Genomic DNA, 20,199 nt, shown 5'->3' with positions numbered 1-20,199 from the left:
TTTAGACACAAAACTGTTCAGAGGTAGGGAGTGAACTGGTTGACTGCCCCAAAACCTTCTGGTCAGATGGGCCTCTGAATCTTAGTAAAAGAGTTCAGTCACCCTTGGGTGCCTGAGAGCCCTCGGCTGCTGGCCTTAGCAGCAAGCATCTGTCGCTTTGAAAGAGTGATTTAGTGATATCAAATAGCTGAGTGATTAATCAAGAAAATCAGCGAGCGTTTGACATCAGACAAAAAAAAAAAAATTATTGCCAAGGAGATGCTTTAGGGGAAAAGAGGCACCCAGGCTTGGAATCCCAAACCAATGGTGCCTTCAGGGATATTTACAAATCATAACCCATTGCTAGAGAAAGATCAATCTTCTGCAAAGCTGAATTAATATTTAACGTGCCCAAGAAAAGTCAATTCCTTGTGTTATTAGGGAAATTAACAAGCAGCCCCAAACTGACAATATTCTTGCCTGAGCCATCAGCGTGTTCTAGAAGTCATCAACGAATTAATGTTCCCTACTCCACCCCAATCTAATCCTCTCCTTGAATTCCTGTTACTTTTCTCTTCCTTCCTTCTTTTCCTGCTGAAGAACAATTCTTTCAAATAAAACCTAATATAGATGCCCAGTAAAAAGATAAAAAAGCTACTGGAACAGAGGTGAGGTCTGAAGCCCCAATTCCTTGGCCACTCTCATACTTTGCCACCTGAGTATCCTCTAAGGAAGCCTCAGGGCAGTTGTAAGCTCCGGGATCAAGAACAGCAGCTTCCAAGCCTCATGGTGCAGCAGAGTCAATTGGGAGGGGGAGGATATGAAATCATATTTGTATGCTGTATTAATGTGTTCTCACACTGCTAAGAAAGACATACCCAGGACTGTTTTTATAAAGGAAAGAGGTTTAATTGACTCATAGTTCCACATGGCTGGGGAGCCCTCATAATCATGATGGAAAGCAAAGAGGAAGCAAGACACGTCTTACATGGCAGCAGGCAAGAGAGAACATGTGCAGGGGTAGGGGGGAAGCTCCCCTTTCTCCCCTTTATCAAACCATCGGATCTCATGACATTTATTCACTATCACAAGAACAGCATGGGAAAAACCCACCGCCAGGATTCAATTACCTTTCACCAGTTTCCTCCCACGACACATGGGAATTACGGCAGCTACGATTCATGATGAGATTTGGGTGGGGACACAGCCAACCCATATCATAGACCTACCTCATCCCTACTGATTTAAAATCTTTACCGACAGGCCTAGGGATCAATATTTTTAGAGGGCCTAGTTGGTGATGTTCCTGTAATTATCCTGGTACAAGTTCAAAGTCCCTAGCAGGGTTCTACTTGAAATCCCTGTACTTGGTGGGCTCCAAGCATGCTCGCAGGTGTGACATTCTGCAGTTAGTTGGATAATGGTCAGTTCTATCTTCAGCCATGTCTGAGGGAGACATTGATTACCCACAGAAGTGTAACACAAGGGTATGGCGAAGAGGGACAGAATAGAAGGCTTCCAGGGAAAGGTGGGATTTGGGTAGAAATAGTGGGCAGGAAATTCAGTTCAACTCATTTTGGTTGTGCAAATACACATCCAGTACAGTACTTGCAGAAGGTGCTCAGTAAACAGAAGGTCTTCACAGCATGTCTAACTGGCCGCTGTCACACTCTCGCTGCTTCCTGCTTTGTGATTCTCCAGAGCTCTCCTCAGCACCTGACATGCCACTGCCTATTTGCTTATTACTGCCATCCCTCCACCAGAGGGTAAGCCCCCCTCAGAACAGGGCTGTCTACTGTGTTCCCACAGATAGACCAGGGCCTGCCTGAATACATGAGTGAGCACATGACTGGCCTGGGTGTGGGTGTGGGGATGGCAAGAGAATACCCTAGGCCCAGAGAAAGACCAGCAGAGTCTGCCTAGGCTGAGAAGACAGGTTTCAGGGAGCTTACAGAGCAGTCTGAATGTCATACTAGAGTGGGCAGTCTCTCTTCAGCAGACAGTGAGGAGCCGCTAGATTGCCCTGCAAAGAAGAGATAAGATCAAGCTTGGCTTAAGAAGGATGAGTTTGGCAGCAGAGTTTGGAAGGATTAAGGGGAGGGAGGGAAGCTGGGCAGTCACTGAGAGACTTCAGTTGTCCAGGGAAGGGTAGTATGGGCTGACACTGGGTCAGATGCAGAGGCATGGGACAAGGTCATAAGGAGGATGTGACAGAGTGGGGGCTTTGCCATATATGCCTACCAAGTGACTGTGATGTAGTGAAAGGGGAAGGAGGAGTATGAAACTCATCCATCCATCCATCCATCCACCTGTCCATCCATGAGGGGATGGCTGGAGGTAAAGCAAGTGAAGCTGCCAAGGAGTTGCCCATGTACCCCAGGAGGACAGGCTCCAAGGATGGAGTTTCGGGGGATACTTCTTGAGAGCTGAATGGGTAACAGAGGGAACAGTAAGAAGTAGCAAGACAGGTAGGAGGAGAAGCAGGACCACGGAAACTGGGGCCAGAGCCCCAGAAGAACTACTGGACACCAATGTCAGTGGGTGCTGAGGTTGTGGGAGGATGATGGCTGACTAGGAGCAGGTTGTTCCCCAGGGTGACAGCAGGTGGCTTCAGAGACATCAGGACACAGTGGATGGTGTGGAGGTGCAGAGGGCAGCTGGCATGGCATTCAGGTGGATGATGAGAATGTGGAGGTAGAGGACATCCTCCCTTCAGGTGCAGATGTGGGGTGGGATGGAGGGTAGGGGAGGAGGGAGGCAGCCTGGGTCAGAGCCAGGGAAGGGAAGAATTGTCAGGATTGGGGGATTTGAGTCTGGCTGTGGTGGAGAGGAAGCAGTCCCAGCAAAGGAGAGGCTAGACACACAGGCCCGGCATCTGATTTCGAAAAGTCCAGAAAGGAGAGTCATCCAAAAGAGAACCATCATGTCTGTCTGTTGTTAACTCATTAACAGCCCAGAGGAAAGGCTCGGAGCTTCCAAGGTGAGAGGCCTAGGAGGAGGAGGGGGACCTAACTGTCATCCCTGACCCTATAGGACCAGACCATCACTGGGTCTGTAGTGGGGTCGGGGAGGAGGGAAGGGCTCTTGTCCAGCATAATATATAACAGCCTCAAGGTGAGTTTCTGATTTAGAATCCTTGACCATCTCTAGAAACAGGAAGGTAAAGTGGAGAGCTGAGCCTAGGAGAATTGCTCCTGTCTCCAAGGCTGCATTCTGGGTCACTGCTTAAGTCCTTCCCACCCACACTGATGGCCTGGCCCATGACAACAGTGTACCTCGCCTTGCACAACAGCTGTGCTGTTTTATAGCTGACGGTGTAACTGCTGGTCTCACCGCGCCGAGCTGTCTTCTGGGGTCAGGGCCTCTGTGGAAGTTCACAATGCACTGGGAAATGAACACTAAAGAACCAGAGGCTTCTGCAGAAAAAGAACTGTGAAACGTTGGATAGGAAGCAAGTCCGGTGGCCAGTGGACCCTGGAGCAAGGACCCACAGGTTCTCTCAATAGTAAGCATTCTTTCAACAGACTTGCGCTATGCCTCCCATGGGCCAGGCACTGTTCTGTGAACTGGGAATTCTGTAGTGAATAAAATAGGCAAGAATCCCAAGAATGGTGACCCTATTTTAATAAGGGGGAGACCCATGATAAAATCGATTAGTAAATACCAATCTGTTAGAAAGTCAAGAGCTCAGGAGGAGAGACAGGAGTGCACCCCTGGAGTTGCTCTAAACAGGACAGGCAGGGTGCCCTTGTCTCAGAGAAGATGAAAGAAGCCTCATTTATTATTTAAAGCGCATCCAGTCCTGGGTGGGATGTAAGGGCACCAGGCCTCCCCAGCTCCTTCGCTGGGCCCCATAGGTGGGGACAGGGTGAGCTGGGCGGGCCGCTGCGGTTCTCCGAGAGGACCACGAGGGGGAGCCCGGACCCCTCCTAGCGCCTTCTGAGCCCTCCCGCGCAGCCTTGCAAGCAAAAGTTTTTCTTAAACTAACAATGCCAGTGTGAGGAGGTGCTCGCGCCTGATTGGCCGGGGGAATTTTGCAGGTTTGATTCCTTGATTGGACGGGAGGTGTTAGGGGTGGGGAGAGAGCTGATGGTGGGGGATCCCGCTCCCTCCCGCGTCAGTCTGGCCAGCTCGTCCTCCCGTAGGCTCCGCTGTAGCTCGCAATGTGACACCAGGACGCACTCGCTCTCGCGCGCTCTCCCAGGCTCGTTCTCCCTCGCCCTCTCTCTCTCACACACGCACGCACACACCCACCTCTCTCATAAACACACACACACACATGCACACCCACACCCACGCGCGCCCGCACCGCCCCACGCGCGCACACTCCTGCCCACGCCCACGCAGCGCTCCGGGGAGTCCGGTCCCGGTGAGGGCGCGAAAGGATACCGAGAAGCCACCCGCGGGGAGCCCAGCGGCGCCCCGGGACGCGGCGCTCTCCCCGCGCTGCCGCCTGCGCTCCGGCTCGGCTTGGGGGCCGCCGGCCGGCTATGGCCCTGGATTGTCTGCTACTGCTCCTCCTGGCATCCGCAGTGGCCGCGATGGAAGGTAACGTACCCTCCACGGAGCAAGTTGGCTGCCGGTGCCTGCCACCTTGGGACTGCTGTGCTCCTTGGCTCGCTGGGTTTCTCCGGCTGCTTCGCGGTGCCCGCGTCCCGGGACTCAGGGCAAGGAGGTGTGGGAGCCTCAGCCGCAGCCGAGCGCGGGGCTTGGGCGGCACCCACCAGCGCGCCCCCGGCTGGCTCTTAGCACCCGAAACTGGCTCGCTGAGTCTCCTGGCTTCGGCACTCCCTGGCAGCCTTGTTCTCCCTCAGCCCCCGCTTAGAGAGCACGGAGCCCGCTGCATTGCGGTGCATGCTCCTTAGCTCTGGGCAGAGCCAGAGCTGGGCGTTGGGGAGAAAGGGGCGCCTCTGGCCGTCGGCTCCTGGAGTACCGGCGCCCGTCTGCTCTCAGGCACGGATGCGCTTCTGAGCAGCTGCGCGCCACCTCCTTTTCCCCAGCTTCCAGTCCACGGGCTCGGGGACTTTGCTTGGCGTGCAAGCGCTGTGGGCGGGGGCTGGAGAAGCTCTGCTCTGGTACCCTGCAAGTGGCCGCCGAAGGAGAGGGTTCGAGTTCATTGCCCATACCCTTGGGGAACAGTCTGGTGGTCCGGGCGCTGTGGTCTCTGCACGTTTCCAGGGTCAGTCGGATAGAGGTGGACACCCTTTTGCCTCCTGATCCTCGGAGCAGGAGTGGGCTGGGGTGAGTGGTCGGTCCTACCTAAAGGCTCCCAGCCTCTCCAGCACCCGGGAAAGGAGACTCGGCTGTCGGGAGTCGTCGGACAGTGTCACACTCTGCCAGCTCAGACTTGGCGGTACCCCCGGCTGGCTGGGAAAGCGCACTCCAAAGACACCGTGCCCAGTGCAGGAGCCTGGACGCCGTAGTGCTCGTGAATCCCTGTGGGAAATCCCGGCCCAGCTCCCCGCCTCCCGCCCCTTCCTCCGCCCCCATTCTTCGCAGCGTAGCAGCGGTCGCTGCAGCCTCCCGGGAACACAGCTCCGAGGGAGAGCGGAGTTAGAGTTGCCGGGAGAAAACCAACTCTAGGGGTGGTGCCCTGTCGCATTCCAGCTAGCGGCCCCACTTCCCGGTGTCCTGCGCCGGGTGGAACTCCGCTGGGAATTTCCAAGCCAAGGAGACTCAGCTCCTGGCGCCCACGCCACGTTCCCATCTGGGAGCTCGCTCTGCTTGTTACCTCTGCCTCGAGAAACTGACCGGTTGCCCAGTGGAAACTCCCCCAAACACCATGGTTTAGTGTCCTCCGCCATTCTGGAAAGCGCTGCCCTTCTGGAACTGAAGCTGGGGGGCTATTCCGGGCCCTGAGGCACGGCTAAGATTCCCTTGCCTTTTGGTGAAGACCACTGCATCCCGCATTTGTTCTGGTGGCGGCGTGGGGGGTGCGGCGATTAATGCCTAGAAAGCTCTGGCTTGCTTTTCCGAAGGTGGCTTTTTCTCTGCCTTCTGTCTCCCGCTGCCCTCAGGGGCTGCTGGTCTTTGTAGGGAGGGGAGCAAGGAGGGCTTTGCTTTTTGGAACGTGCAGGCACTGGAGCTTTGTGGAGCGCCGTCAACACCCTGGTGCAGGGATGCTTGGGTTTGACTTACTGAGAGACACATGTGGGAGCAGTTGAAATTGGAAATCCAAGGGGATATATACCCCCAAACTGGGCAGGAAAGCCCAGGGTGAGCGCATTTGTCAAGGCAATTAGAGACTAGAGACTGAACTTGCAGCATTGGGGCGGCGTCTTGCCGGCCTGAGGCTGGTCCGGCCGCTGCTCTTCAAGTCTGCAGAGGTTCAGTGGCTGGGTCTCTGAGAGGAGATGGGTGCCCACTTTGGGGAGCGTGGTCTTGACATTGGGTTCCTGTGCATGCAAGCGAAATAGTTAGGAGAGCAAATGAATGGAAACAGAGCAGGCATCAGGACGTGGTCAGTATCCTCCCTGCCCCTCTTCTTGGCTAGCCAGAGATCCCTGCCTGCTTGGTGGAGGCTGCCCGCGGGTGCCATTGTGTCAGAGCCCAGCCAGGTATGCGGGGCTCTGACGCCCAGGCCTTCCGGAGCCACTTACCCCTGGTGCTGTGCCTTCTCTTGGTCCAGCCAGGAAACTTTGCCAGTGGCCTGGCAGGAAGGAGCTTGACTCTGTGGGCCAAAACTCTCTCCAGCAAGGGTTAAAAGAAACACCACATTCAGCAGAATATTAAAGCAGCCCCCTGATCCCTACTCAGTTCGCAGGGATATTACACAACATTCACTCCTTCCTCTCCTAGAATGAACACAGGCAGGCTCGTTTTCTACTCACCACACACGGAGCCGCCTTCCCGCCTGCCTGGCTGGGCTGTGGCCAGTGTTATTTGGTTTGTGATGAGTGAGGAATAATGATCAGAAAGTGGATCAATGACAGCAGATCCCTCCCAAACTCGGCTGTGGTCAGGGGGCGGCTCTCCCTGCTGATTTCAGATGCTCATGTGTCTGTTGCTTTTTCCTGGGGTGTCCGGGGGCTTTTCAGTGGGGTCTTGCCACCCAGGAAAAATTGCTCTGAGGCCAGGCAGGCCCTCAGCCCAGGCCAGGGCAGGGACAAAGGGACAGTGACAATCATGGGTCAGGTGAGGAGAGGAGGCCAGAGGAAAGCAGGACCCTATGACATCCCCTGCCTGGGTAGAAGGAGGGAGGGCAGCATCTGGTTGTTGGCCAGAGGGGCAGAGGAGGGGAGGGGGCTCAAATTCCCATCATTAGGCAGGACTGTTGGCTTAGGGTGTAGGAAACTCAGACTGAAAGAGAGCTCCCCTTCTCCTCTCCCCCCCGACACTCACACATTTCTGGCCAGTTCTGCTCTGTGAGGAGAGAGACGCCACTACAGGCAAAAGGTTTGCTTGGAGCTAAGTCTGTCTTCAGAAGGGAGTAGGTCAGGCTGTGGTGGCAAGAATGCTGACATCGTCCTGTCTTCTAGACACAAAGCTAGGCCCCTTTGCTCAGCGTCCTGACAAACAACTGCCTCTTCAAGCCCGCCAGTGTCTTTTCCCACCTGCTTTGAGAGCTTGTTGAGAATGGGCTGCTGGTGTCTGTGAAGCGAAGGCAACTGCTTGTATTTTCTGAGCTGCTCCTTGTCTTGTGCCCTTTGGGATAGGACCTGGAAACCTGGGCTTCTCTGGAGCCTCTTCTACAGCAGCAGACACCCACCTTCAAAGTGAGGTATCCCTGGACTAAGCACATTGGCCCTTCTGGCAGGCAGCAACCTGGAATTGGTAACTGCTCGTAGTATTCTCTCTATCCCACTCCCCATGTCCAAGGAATACCCATGCACCTGCAGAAGGCCTCCGAGTGTGGCACAATGGCTGAGAATACTCCCGGGAGACTTGCTCTTTGGTGTGGCTTAGAGTGAAGTTCTGGTCCTGGCACCCGTGGATGTCCACATGTATTTGGGTATTAGATTTCTCAAGGTTTGACAAGTAGTGGGTTCACAGCAGGCATTGCTGATGCATGAGTATACAACTAAATTACTGTTCCCTTTTGTGTCATGCCCCAACATGAAATGCTAGGCACTGAATTTCGCTCTACCCATTTTGGATACAGTTACATTTCCATTACAGGTTTGTGGCAGAAAACCCCAAACTAAGCCCACGTGTCTTCAACAGGCTGCAAGGCTAGGTAGGCAGTCATTGGCTATTGCTGCATTTTCTGTTAATATTTGTTTGCTGTGTGTGCATCTGTTTTGGGTGTCGATGAACATGCTTGAGCCTACGAGCAGTAGCAGGCACCAAAGATCTTTTAAAAAACGTCTGAGAAAGAAAAGTAAATTTGAGAAAATTCCATGTATTAGCTGATTTTATTTTCTGTGCATGGTGGAAAGATCACCATTACTCAGTGTTTGTGGAGCTGCTTGCTCAAGCCATGCATGGAATGCTGGTGAGGGAGGGCAGTGCAGCTCTGGGCAATGGCTTGGGAAAAGTCTTGGCAATGTAAACAACTGCAGAGGTCCAGACTCAACCCCAGCTCAAACCTTCCGAGTTTCTGGAGCATAGCTGCCAGCAGCTCATGATGCCCCTGAGCATGGGGAGGGCCTGCTGGGTCACACAGTGTTCGGCTCCAGCCCCTTCTGCCTTCTGTTGACTTGTGCAACACAGACCCAGATCTCAGAGCCCCTGCTTTGTTTTCTCACAAGAATGGGTACCGATGACCCAGGAGAAAAGCCCATGAGGCAGCGACTGGTATGGCTCTTAATTTTACCCATTAAGAAGTGATTTTTGATAAAGCAAATAGGACCAAAGAAGAAGGGCGGTGCGAGGGGATGCAGGACAGAACCATGACTGCCTCCTCTGGATATAATGTGTACTTCTTATTTAGTAGAAACTATGTGTTCTTTAGTTGCTTGAATAAATTTTGTGAACTTGGAGCAATGGAAGGAGGGAGGTGTGGCCATGAGGATGGGGCTGGAATCAACATGAGTGGAGACAGATAGCAAGATCATGTAGCCAGAGTCCTCTACCTGGCTTTTCATCTCTCAACTCTGTTGCTTGGAAAAATTACCCTGTTAACCCGGCCACAGTGCCTTTCTTTGTCAAATGGGTCATGATGCCCACTTATTCCAACTATAGGAGTAGGGATAAGTAATAGCCAACATAAGGACACACTCTGTACTAGTTTAAAAAGAAAGTAAGATGCTATTAAAATCAAAGATACATTTGTACTACTAAATTTAAAAATCATATATAGCTCATCCCTAAATGTTCCTAGTATCACAGAGGCTTAGAGGCATAGTATTTTTTTTAGCATGGGCAAAAGGTAGGGGCAAGTTTGGAAGCCCAAAGAGGGGAGTATCAGCTCAGACAGTGGTTCCCAGATTTCAGGTTGCATGTCACCTGGGCAGTTTGCTACAGACTCCTGGGTCCTAATCCTGAAAGCTCAGCAGGTTTGGATGGATCTTAAAAATCAGCATTTTAAGTGGGCTTTCCAGAAGATCCTGGCATATGTGCTTCCTGGAAACACTGCCCAGAGGAATGTTTCTAGACCGGGCTGCAGCCAGAAATCCTAGTGGGGCTTGCCCAACTCTGCACTTCCTGAATCGAAGTGGCCTGGGTGTCTGCGTTTTAACAAGGGGCCCCAGTGATTCAGATACAAACAATCTGGCTCCAGTATGTTTGGAAACTGTTGATGAGATCTAATTCACTTAATCCCTACAAAGCCTATCAGGTGGGTATTACTATAATCAACTCCTCTCCCATTTTTTAGATGCCAAGACCGAGATGTAGTGTAGTTAAGTAATTTGATACGGTCACATAGCCAGTAAGTGGCCGATCCTGGATTTGAACCCAGGTAGTCAAGCTCTGTAGTCTATATTTTTGGCCTCTGTACTCCACCACTTTTGAAGGCTTTACATGAAGAAAGATTCATATCAGCTGGAATCCAGGGGTGGGAAGGGTTCTAGTGCTGACTCTGCCGTTGGGCATTGGGGACTTCATTGGCTACTGGGGACTTAAGTTTCCATGGTCATGCTAGAAGAGATGAGCAAAATGTTCAGGCAGTCTCAGTACTGCAGGTCAAGCTCTAGTTTCCATGTTGCTCTCTCTGCACCTTCCTCCTACCCTCTTACCCCCACTCCTAGACACACATAGACACAGGGCTGGAGACCTGTCCTGCAGCACACTTTCTCATAAGAACTAGTATATTTTTTCCATGACCAGCCCTCCCAAAGAAGAAATGATCAGCAGAGAAGTATCCACAAAGGAGATGGAGCTGGGACCCCTGTGTGTTTCTGGAGGCAGTGGAAGGGGGCACACGGAACCCTTACCTGTCCTCCATTGACTGTCGAGGTGGTGTTCCTGCACCTGGATTCCAAGAGTCTGCATTCTTTGGAAGAGCTCTTTTTATATCTCCCTCTTCTGCACTAGACACTTAAGCAACTTGAATATTTCTGTTAGATTTCCATGTCTCCAATGATGGTGGAGAAAGAGCATTGGATGTCTGCCCTTCTGAGGAAATTACTGTAATAATAAAGTAATGCCTTGGGAAAGATTTCATATTTAAAAGCAAAATTTTGCATGAGAAATTCTTCAGCTTCTTCTGTAGATTCCATTTCCAGCGGCAGCTATAAGTGTGACCCTTGGGTCACAGTGTTTGATTGTGCTTGGGTGGGGGGCATTGATCGGTGAGATCAGGACCACCTGCCCCATCGAAGATCCCTGGTATCTGATGTATTAGAGCTACCTTGCTGGCTTTCGTTGATCATTTCCCTGGGGGTTAGAAAGATGGGAACACACTTCCCAGGGAGGCCTGGAGGGTAACCGGTTGGTGGTTCTTTGTTGATGGAAAACCACTTTCTGTCTGACTTTAAGTACTGGAAGCAAACAAGTGCATGGTTAGCTCTCTCCCTCCTTGTGCCTGTTTTCTCATTGTTGAATAGACTGGAGAAAGGACTGTGATGGTAGAGAGAGTAGCAGGGACTTGGAGTGAGTGCACACCCCAGGGTAGAAGCAGTGGTAGAAGCAGGGGTTGACAATTGCAGATAAAGTCCAATCTGAGGCATGGTGACCCTCTAGCAAATCATGGGTGGGGCATGGATCCTCATAACCTGGCAGGGGTTCTGTAGGAGGCACCCTGGGATCTGATTTTCAGGCATCAGAGATCGATAAGAGTGAGCTTAGTCAATATCAAGAAGGCTAAGTGCCCTCCGTGAGAAAGCCTAGTGCCCTCTGTGAGGAAGACTGTGCTCTAGAGACCCCCACTGGCCAGAAGCAGATCCAGACCTGTTCAGCGGTTGTAGGCAGGATTGGGGTCATGGCACCCACTGGTACCATGTAGCATTATCTGCCAGATGCCTCTCACTGTAACTGGCTTGTAAGTTACTTCCAACTTTGTGAATGAGAAGATTTCATTTCCACAACCTAGCAAATGGGTATGTTTCATTATGCTCTCAGCCTTCTAGGTAAAGAAAAAACATTTCCAGCAAGCATGGAGTGTTAGCTCTGTGGGAGTTTGCCCAACGCTGAAGATCTGGGGGCACTTCACTGCACTATAATGACCCTGCTGGTGATTGAGGTTTCAAGATGATCGACTTGTGAAAAGAGGGAAAAGGTGATGAAGAAGGTCCTGTTTCCCCCTCCATCACCAGTACAGATGTTTCTCCAGGTCAGGTGAAATCCCAGCACATGCCGACAACACCACTAGCAGTGGCTTAAGGAGGCTGCTTATGGAAGGTTCCCCTAGAGTTCTCTGTAGCAGAACTGGACTGATGTGGAAACAGGAGATTTTCTGAGAATTACCAGGACTCATTTCTGCCCACAGATTGCACCTGAGGCCCTGCATCTCTCATCTCTCCCCTCCCACTTCCTGGCAGCAAGTGACAAAATGACTGATTTGAATTTAACCTTCTTGCTCTGCTTCTCCATTCCCCTGTGAAGGTGATAATGAACAGAGAAATGGGCAGAGGCAGGTGGCCAGAAAGGGAGGGGACAAGTGAGGGGAGCAAGGGCCCAAGGTTGTAGCTTGGCAGTAGCTTCTAAGGTCCCTGGGACTGATTATGGGGGCTGTGTTAGCTTGAGGGAGCCAGCAAGGGATCAGGCTTGTCTGCACAGTCTTGAAGCAGGACTGGAGGTCAGTTTTAGGAAAAGTAAGAAACTTTTCAGGAGTTCTACAGGCTGGCAATGATGGATCCAAGATTAGATTACACTCCCAACCACTCACTTAGCATTTGTCGTGTGCTGGTCCCTTTATATGTATTGGTCCCTATACCTTTAGTATCTAAGCGTTCTTTCTCCCATTTTACAGATGAGGTAGCTGAGGCTTTGAGAAGTTAACTGGCTCAAGAGTGAAGTTTCAAACCAAAGTTTGCCAAACTGCCTGGGCCTCTGCCTCCCGGTTCAGTCATCTTTTCCGTATCACTTTGCTTATTTATGAATTTAATCAGGGAGCATGTGTTAACCAGGAGATGCCCTGTCCTTGTCCTGCTCAGTGCCATCAAAGGCACAGACAGTCCTGCTTTAGTGTCAGTGCTCGGACCCTGCGGCCAGGCTCTCTTCTCACTCTTTGGAGCTGTCCCACCTGTTCCACAGCTGGAGAAAAACTTTTTCCTTCTCGGTTTGCATTTTCCTGTTGCACATTGCCTTTCCCATGTACCCCTGACAGCCAGACCCGCACTATGGTCACTATTGGCTTCTCTTTACTGCATGTCTGTCTTAGTCCCTATTCATGCTGAGACATACCTGAGACCGGGAAGAAAGAGAGGTTTAGTTGAACTTACAGTTCCATATGGCTGGGGAGGTCTCAGAAACATGGCAGGAGGTGAAAGGCCACTTATATGGTGGCGGCAAGAGAAAAATGAGGAAGAAGTAAAAGTGGAAATCCCGGATAAACCCATCAGATCTCATGAGACTTACTTGCTATCATGAGACTAGCATGGGAAAGACCGGCCCCCATGATTCAATTACCTCACCCTGGATTTCTCCCACAACACGTGGGAAATCTGGGAGATACAATTCAAGTTGAGGTTTGGGTGGGGACACAGCCAAACCATATCAATGTCCATCTAGATCTTGTCTTCGATGAGCTGTGTTGCTTAGATGGCTGCAGTTGGCATCTATGCCTGGATCTTGGGGTGTGTGTGTGTGTGTGTGTGTGTGTGTGTGTCGGTGGGGGGGAGGAATCAGGGCACAATGCAGATCTCCTGGTACTCCCTCCACAGGCTCACCTTCCAGAGGAAGGGCCAGCTGCTGCTGTTTCTCTTTGGGCACTTCTCTGGCTTCTATGTGGACTCTGTCCTGCTTACCCTTGGCCTGGGGCCATGTTGTTTCTTGAGCTCTGGCTGCTTTTGTCTATCTGGCCAGATGCAGACTTACGACATCGGAGGAGGACTCTAGGATTTAGCATCAGTTTTGGGCATGGAAAAACATGTGAGGGATGTTGAGGCGAGAAACCCCTCAGCATCCTAGCCTCACTGGACAGTGGCCAGTCCCCCTTGGAACCATGGCAGTGCAAAGGGCTAAGCAGGAGGATGAGAAATAATTGCAGGTGGCTTCATCGACAGTGGCAGCAGAGAGAATGCCTTATCTGTGAAAGGCAGCTGGGCGCTGCAGTTAATTGTTCTGTTGTTTTCCTCTTGCTGTTTTTCCAGCATATCAACATAGGACCTTTGCCCTTGGCTTTCTCATTGACGCTGAGGCTGGAGCCAGGAGGTGAGCTGGTGGTAGGGGGATTGGGAAGGGGCCTCATTCTAGGTGGTTTTATGTGAATTCTTGCTCCTGAACTATTTGTGCAGGTTCCTCTAGGGCTGTCTGCTCCTGGGGGCCATTGCCACAGGACCAGGAAACCCATCCAGGGATGCTCTCAGCTCCTTTGGCAATACCTCCAAATGGTCTGGGATGATGGAATGCAGTCTATAAGCTAGAGGGCAAGGAACAAGGTGTCAGTATCAGAAAATCCACCACATTTTGGACAGGTGCTTAGAGGCCTGCAGCAGGCACTGGTCAGAACACACTTTGGGTGTCAAACCATAGTGTAGTATTTGGTTTTATCCTGGTTACACCACAGGTGTGAATCCATTGCTGGCTCCCTAGCACCTTCAGGGCCAATAAATGCACGACCCTATATCACCTGGGTCCTCCTTGCCTCCTGCCCGGCAGCACCTCCATTCCCAGCTCCACACAGGAACATGTGTACACACATGCCCACAGGTGCACATGCTGTACAGCTGCACATGCCCTGGGCATCTCCTTCTCTTCATCCACACAGGGGTCTGCCTGACTCATCTGCCCCATGTTTCTCTGGGTCTGCACCTGCTTGCTCTGCTTGTGTTGCATGTCTTACTGTTCTTCTCTGGCTAACCCTAAATTATTCTTCAGAATTCACCACAGTGATCACTTCCTCCTAGAAGGCTTTCTCCCCTACCCCACACTGGATTGGATTGCCCTCTGGGCGCCCGCACAACTGCCTCTGCTTCCCTCTCGGGGAGCACATCCCACACTGGTCTCTAGTTGTGTGTTTGTTTTGCTGGGTACCCCACAGCTATGTGAGCCTCTAAAGCATAGGTTCTATCCTGATTGTCATGGTGTCCCCAGCACATGGCACATGGCAATAAGTGTGACATAAATAACATGAAGGAAAAGATCAAACACTTAAAAATCTGAGATCATGTCCTGTGTTGTCATTTAAAATAGGTCTGCAAATTTTTATACTCTTCCTATCAAAATGTGGAGCTCATTCCTCTCCCCTTGAATATGGGTTGGCCTTAGGACTCACTGTAATGAGTGGAATATGGCAGAAGTGATTCTGCATAACTTTGGTGGTGAAGTCATAGAAGGCAACACAGTTTCCACCCAGCTTTCTTTCTCTCTCCTGAAATACTGGCCCTTGTCACCCAGCTACCATATTGTAAGGAGACCCAGATAACATGAAGGGGGCATATAGAATCTCTAGCCCACAGAACATCCCAGCCCACAGCTAGCATGAGAGGCCAAGTGTGAATGAAAGAGTCTCCAGTTTATTGCAGCCCCATCCTTCCAGGCACCCCCTGCTGACTCTGAGTAGGGAGAGACAAGCTTTCCTCAAGAACCCTGTCCAAACTGCAGATTCCTGAACAAAATAAATGTTGTCATTGTGGAAAACCACTAAGTTTGGGGTTGGAACAATTAATAACTGAAATATTTTAGGAGAGGTAGGAGAACAGTGATTTAGATAAACCTAGAAAGGGACTTATGGGAAGGCTGGGAAGGGGGTAGGGCTATGACACCTCATTCATTCAACACTTAATAACAAATATTGTTAATCTCCTACTATGTATCAGGCAGCATGCATGCAACCAGAAATGTTACAGCCCTTGGGAGCGTACATCCTACTGGGGGGTCAGACAGGCATGAAAAAGACAAATAATGTATATATTATTTCAGGAAAGAGCTATAAAGGGGGTAAACAAGTAATGTGACTGAGAGTGATGGGTGCAGGCTTGGACAACTTAAAATGGGGGAAGGGAGAGCCTCTCAGTCTGTGAATATTCGAAGTGCATTCTTAGCAAGTGGGCTTAGGTGTACTCTGCATGGGAGATAGATTTTCGCTTGATTACAAAATTCTTTTCAGTCAAGCTGAACCAAGATGGAGTAGGCGGCCTTGAGAGATGGTACAACCCCATCTCTTGGGTGTCCGAGTAAGGCGTGAGCTACTCCCAGACTTGAGAGCTCACATTCTGCAGGAGGCTGATGGGGAGTGGAAGCAGAGAGAACTGTCAGCACTGCCTAGGAGCCACCAGTGTCACAAGTACTCACTCAGAACACATTTATTGAGCATCTACATGAGAAGCATTGTACTCGGAACTGAAAACACAAAGATAAAGAAGACATAGCCTTTCCTTCAGGGAGCTCACTGATTAATAGGCTGGTGGAGGAGACAGAGTGACACAGACCACAGGCTGTAATAGGGCATATGATAGACTCTGATGGATGTGGTATTGCAGTTACACATCAGCTGCTAGGAGAAGCCAAATGAGAGGGACAGACTTAGAGTGGGAAAGATTTGGGGAAGGAGTGTGTGTGTGTGTGTGTGTGTGTGTGTGTGTGTGTGTGAGAGAGAGAGAGAGAGAGAGAGAGAGACTGAGACTGACTGACTGACTGACTTTGGAGGATGGGTATAACGTTGCCAGAGAGATGGGTGTGTGTAGCAATGAGATACCAAGATCAATAGCCATCCTGACTCCCTGTCTCATGAAGGTGGACATTCAAGGGTTTCCACCAGTGGCCTAACCTGTTTGATTAGTCCTATCTGTCAGTGTGGTAACAGAGATTCAACTCAAGCTGGAGGAAAGCGAAGAGCAGGTGGTTACTGACACTTGTCATTGCTAAGCAGTTTGGGACATTGGTTATGGTTATATCCAGGGCACCAGTGCTGTCTCAGAACTGTCTCCCAGTTTTCATTCCTTAGTTCTGTCTGTATCTGCCAAGGTCCTGGCAGAAAACAGACAGCACTCTCTGAGGAGGGTTTAATGAAGAGATTCTCTACAGAGGTCTGAATAACATTAAGGGAACTGATGAGGATGGGGATGTACCCAGGGGCTGACAATAGTGGGAAGCTGATAATCCCCATGGGGTCTGAAGGAGGAGGGTTTGTATTCCTTGAACCCTTTCTCCTCCTCTTACACATCATCTTTTGCCATCACCTCCCACGATGAATTCACCAAGAAGGCAGAGGCATGCAAGTGTGGCTGATGCATTTCATAGAGGTCAGAGGCGCAGAAAATGGCAAAAAAAAAAAAAAGTAGGGAATGGATCTGCAGGGATGAATGGAGACTAATCAGCACAGTCATTTATGTTGACTTCATCCTCAGACAGGCTTTCCCATGAGACGGTCATGTGGCTGCTGGAAGCCTCAAACTTCTTCAGTAGAAAGATAAATTCTCACTCCTTGTAACTCCAGCAAATACTGAAGAAGGTTTGCCTCCTGGGCTTTCCTTGGGTCCTGAGCCTCTTTATGCACCAGTCTTTATCACCAGGGTGATTGAAATATGCTCATGGGCCAGGCTTGGGTTATGTGTCTATGAAATCCTAAAGCTGGGAGGAAGGGGGTCGCTCAGATCCATCAAGCTGCCTGGCCTGAGATGGAGGAGAGCTGGTCACAAACCTGTCAGGGTACTTGTCTAGGAGAAGCCAGAATGGGTGCTGGGAAGGCATTCTTGCCATGGATAGACCACATCTATCCATCTTCCTGGGACAGCTAAATTATGCAACCAAGTAAGAGAGATGGTATGTACAATAAACGAAAGTGTATGGATTCTGGACAGAAGAAGGAAGTATCTAGCTGTGATGGTCCTGAAGATGAAAAGCTGGGGAAACAGAAAGTGATGGAAAAGTTAAAAATCCAGGGAGGGAGATCTGGAGACAGCCAGATAAATAGGTTCTTTCTTGATGGGATGTTCTCTATCTTTCTGAGCATTGTGATCAAATTTAAAGTGATGAATAGGCAGATAGCAGTGGTGTTTGGTTAAAGGCAAAGTGATTTTTAGACTAGGGCATCTCAACTAGACTGAAGAAGGAGGGCTCCTATTTAGGGGCAAGATGAGAAAAACAAGGGCCAAGAGCCATATTTCTCACTGTAATCCTCTGGTTCCAATGTAGATACCAGAGCTTCTGAATGTAACCACTGCATTTAAATTGGATATCCATTGGAGAGCAAGAATGAAAGAAATGCATACTCATAGGCATAGTGAGCTGGCTCACTTCCCTTCTTTTTCACTATTATCAATCATGGCCTAGTCTCACCTGTTATTTCCATTTTGCATCAGTAGAATATTTATTCAGTTTTTGATGTACTCTTTCCCCTAGGTTTTGAGTTTTGTATAAGAAGGCAGATCTTCAAAGTGCTTTGCAGACTACTTTTTTCATAACTTAGATGTCTCTTTCTCATTTGAGAGAGAGAGAGAGTGATCTAAAATGTACTTAGAGTTTATCAGAAGAAGGCTCCATTTGCCCTTCCAACTTCCCTGCCCTTGGCTCCAATTTTCCTCTACTCCCAGCTAAGCAGAAAAAGAACAGATTAAAAAAAAAAAAACAAAAAACGCACTCACACAGTAGCACAATGCTGCTGCTCTGCATGAAAACCCTTGGTTTTCTTTTCCCAATCAGGAGAAAGTAATTTTCCTTTCACCCACCTGACTAACTTGTTCAGAGCATCTCCTCCCCACCCTTTTCTGATATCTTGCTGCTAAGTATTTGCCAATTCATTTGCATGTCAATGGTTCCTTAGCAACTATCATGCCCTCAGGATTAGGTACAAAGCTACTTTCTGACACAGACCGCCAGGGCTACATCGCCCTCCTTTATGGTGCCTGAGTTACCAAACCAAGCCGTGCTTAAACATGAAGCACATTTACTAACAGCATCACACGGGTAATGAATTATAATGCCGTTACTCCCTGCCTTATCTGAGCATGCAGACTTCTGAGCAACCCTTGCGCCGAAATGCCCCAGTTGATCCAGTGGTTCCTGAAAGCTGCCCTGTGATACGTTTTCAGAAAGAGAGTCACAGATCTCAGCATTGGAAAAGAGTCTTGTCTTTGGACAGACGGCAAATTAGGTCCGTTTAATGGATGTGGCAGCCGAGGTTCACAGAGAAGGAATGACTGCCACAAGATCAGGCAGGCAATTGGAACATGCTAAGGAGAGACGAGAGCTCAGGACCCTGCTGCTCGCTAGTCTATGCTCACGTACTGCACCCTGCTAAGAGAGACCCATTTGTCAACTATTGTGAACTTTCAGCATGCACTTAAAGTTTTAACATAGGTATGTGACTCTGTTGATCTGAGGTCCTAGAAAATGGATCTTCTCACCTAACCAGAGCACAAGAGTCACCGCTCAAGTGAGTAGGCCAAATATGTATATCACCTGGTTTCTTCGGTTTTGGCAGCTAACATTGTTTCCATTCATGGGCTTGAAGCGTGGGTAGCACAGGATGTGTGTGTGTGTGTGTGTGTGTGTGTGTGTATGTGTGTGTGTGTGTTTATACAGATAATGCAGACAGACAGTGACACTGGACCATTTAGCAAATTAGAATATTCTGCCCTAAGTAGATGGTGCTGCTTTTTTAACAGCACCAGGCCTCCACCACCAGGGCTCACTGACATAGAACAGCCTAGCAAATGGAAGAGGCTATTCAGGAAAGGACAATGAGAACAACGCTCATTCTACAAGAGGACTGACCTTTGCAACTCCCACTTTGCGTTGTTATTAAATATCTGGAAAAAGACTGAGAGAACAATTACAGTATTGTCATAATGTATCAGAATACAAAGCAAGTGTTTCCAAGGAGGCCGTGGTTCAGCTGAGCTTGACAAAGCCGGGGACTCAGCTACAGCACTTAATTTCTTCTAATTTGGAAGTTGTCTTCATTACTTACACCAGCTGAAAACTCCAGATCTTTTGGGTGCAATTCTGCCATCGTGGACTCCAGATAGGAAAGGAAAGATAAGATGTTGGGAGCAAAGAGTGCGAGTCCTTGGGTTTCTGCGTGTCTGTCTGCCAGACCTGAGTGTGCAGTCTTAGCTGCAGCCATCTCTCTCTATGTATTTAACCTAAGCTTAGCAGGGTGCTGGTCCTCATGGGTCTGCCTGAGCATTTGCTGAGTTGAGTTGGGTTTAAAGGTTTTCATAGGAGGGAGACTGAGTGACGCTTTTCCCTAGAAGGGGAGTAGTATAAAGGACTGTGAGGGCTCGTGTGGCCCCTTCCCCTTTCCCACATTCCCAGCTGATCTCCCACTTCCCACCTAAACAGACCCATAACACCTTCTGCATAGGTTAACCTCCCAGGTGGGAATTCCACCCTTAGGCCTAGGGGCTGGGGCTGTAGTCCCCAGCTCTCAGTATCACAGACAGAATTCTTGCAGCTAAACCAGTGTTTCTCAACCTGGTTCTCATAGTTTCATAGTTGCTGCTACGAAGGAGGTTTTTTTTTAGACAATGTCTTGCTCTGTCCCCAGGCTGGAGTGCAATGGCATGACTTTGGCTCACTGCAACCTCTGCCTCCCAGGTTCAAGCAATTCTCCTGCCTCAGCCTCCTGGGTAGCTGGGATTACAGGTGTGAACCACCACACCCTGCTTTTTTTTTTTTTTTTTTTTTTGGTATTTTTAGTAGAGACAGGGTTTTGCCATGTTGGCCAGGCTGGTCTTGAACTCCTGACCTCAGGTGATCCACCTGCCTCTGCCTCCCAAAGTGTTGGGATTA

At 49.9% G+C, this 20,199-nt stretch overlaps 1 protein-coding gene across 5 annotated transcripts in view; it reads left to right on the top strand.

Annotated features, from left to right (window-relative positions):
• Nucleotides 1-20,199, top strand: part of EPHB1 (EPH receptor B1) — a 623,986-nt gene that overhangs the window by 190,193 nt on the left and 413,594 nt on the right. Inside the window, exon 1 of one of the 5 annotated variants that reach the window (XM_003930944.4) lies at nucleotides 3,964-4,527. The exons of the other annotated variants lie outside the window; for them this stretch is intronic. Coding sequence (XP_003930993.2) covers nucleotides 4,470-4,527 — 58 coding nt within the window. The 5' untranslated portion in view covers nucleotides 3,964-4,469. Of the gene's footprint in view, nucleotides 1-3,963; nucleotides 4,528-20,199 lie in introns of those variants that run through there. 5 annotated transcript variants of the gene reach the window in all.

This window comes from Saimiri boliviensis, chromosome 9, assembly GCF_048565385.1.
Source record: "Saimiri boliviensis isolate mSaiBol1 chromosome 9, mSaiBol1.pri, whole genome shotgun sequence".
Lineage (NCBI taxonomy): Eukaryota > Metazoa > Chordata > Mammalia > Primates > Cebidae > Saimiri > Saimiri boliviensis.
Note: the sequence above shows the minus strand (reverse complement) of the source record. Positions and strands in the feature narration are given on the sequence as shown.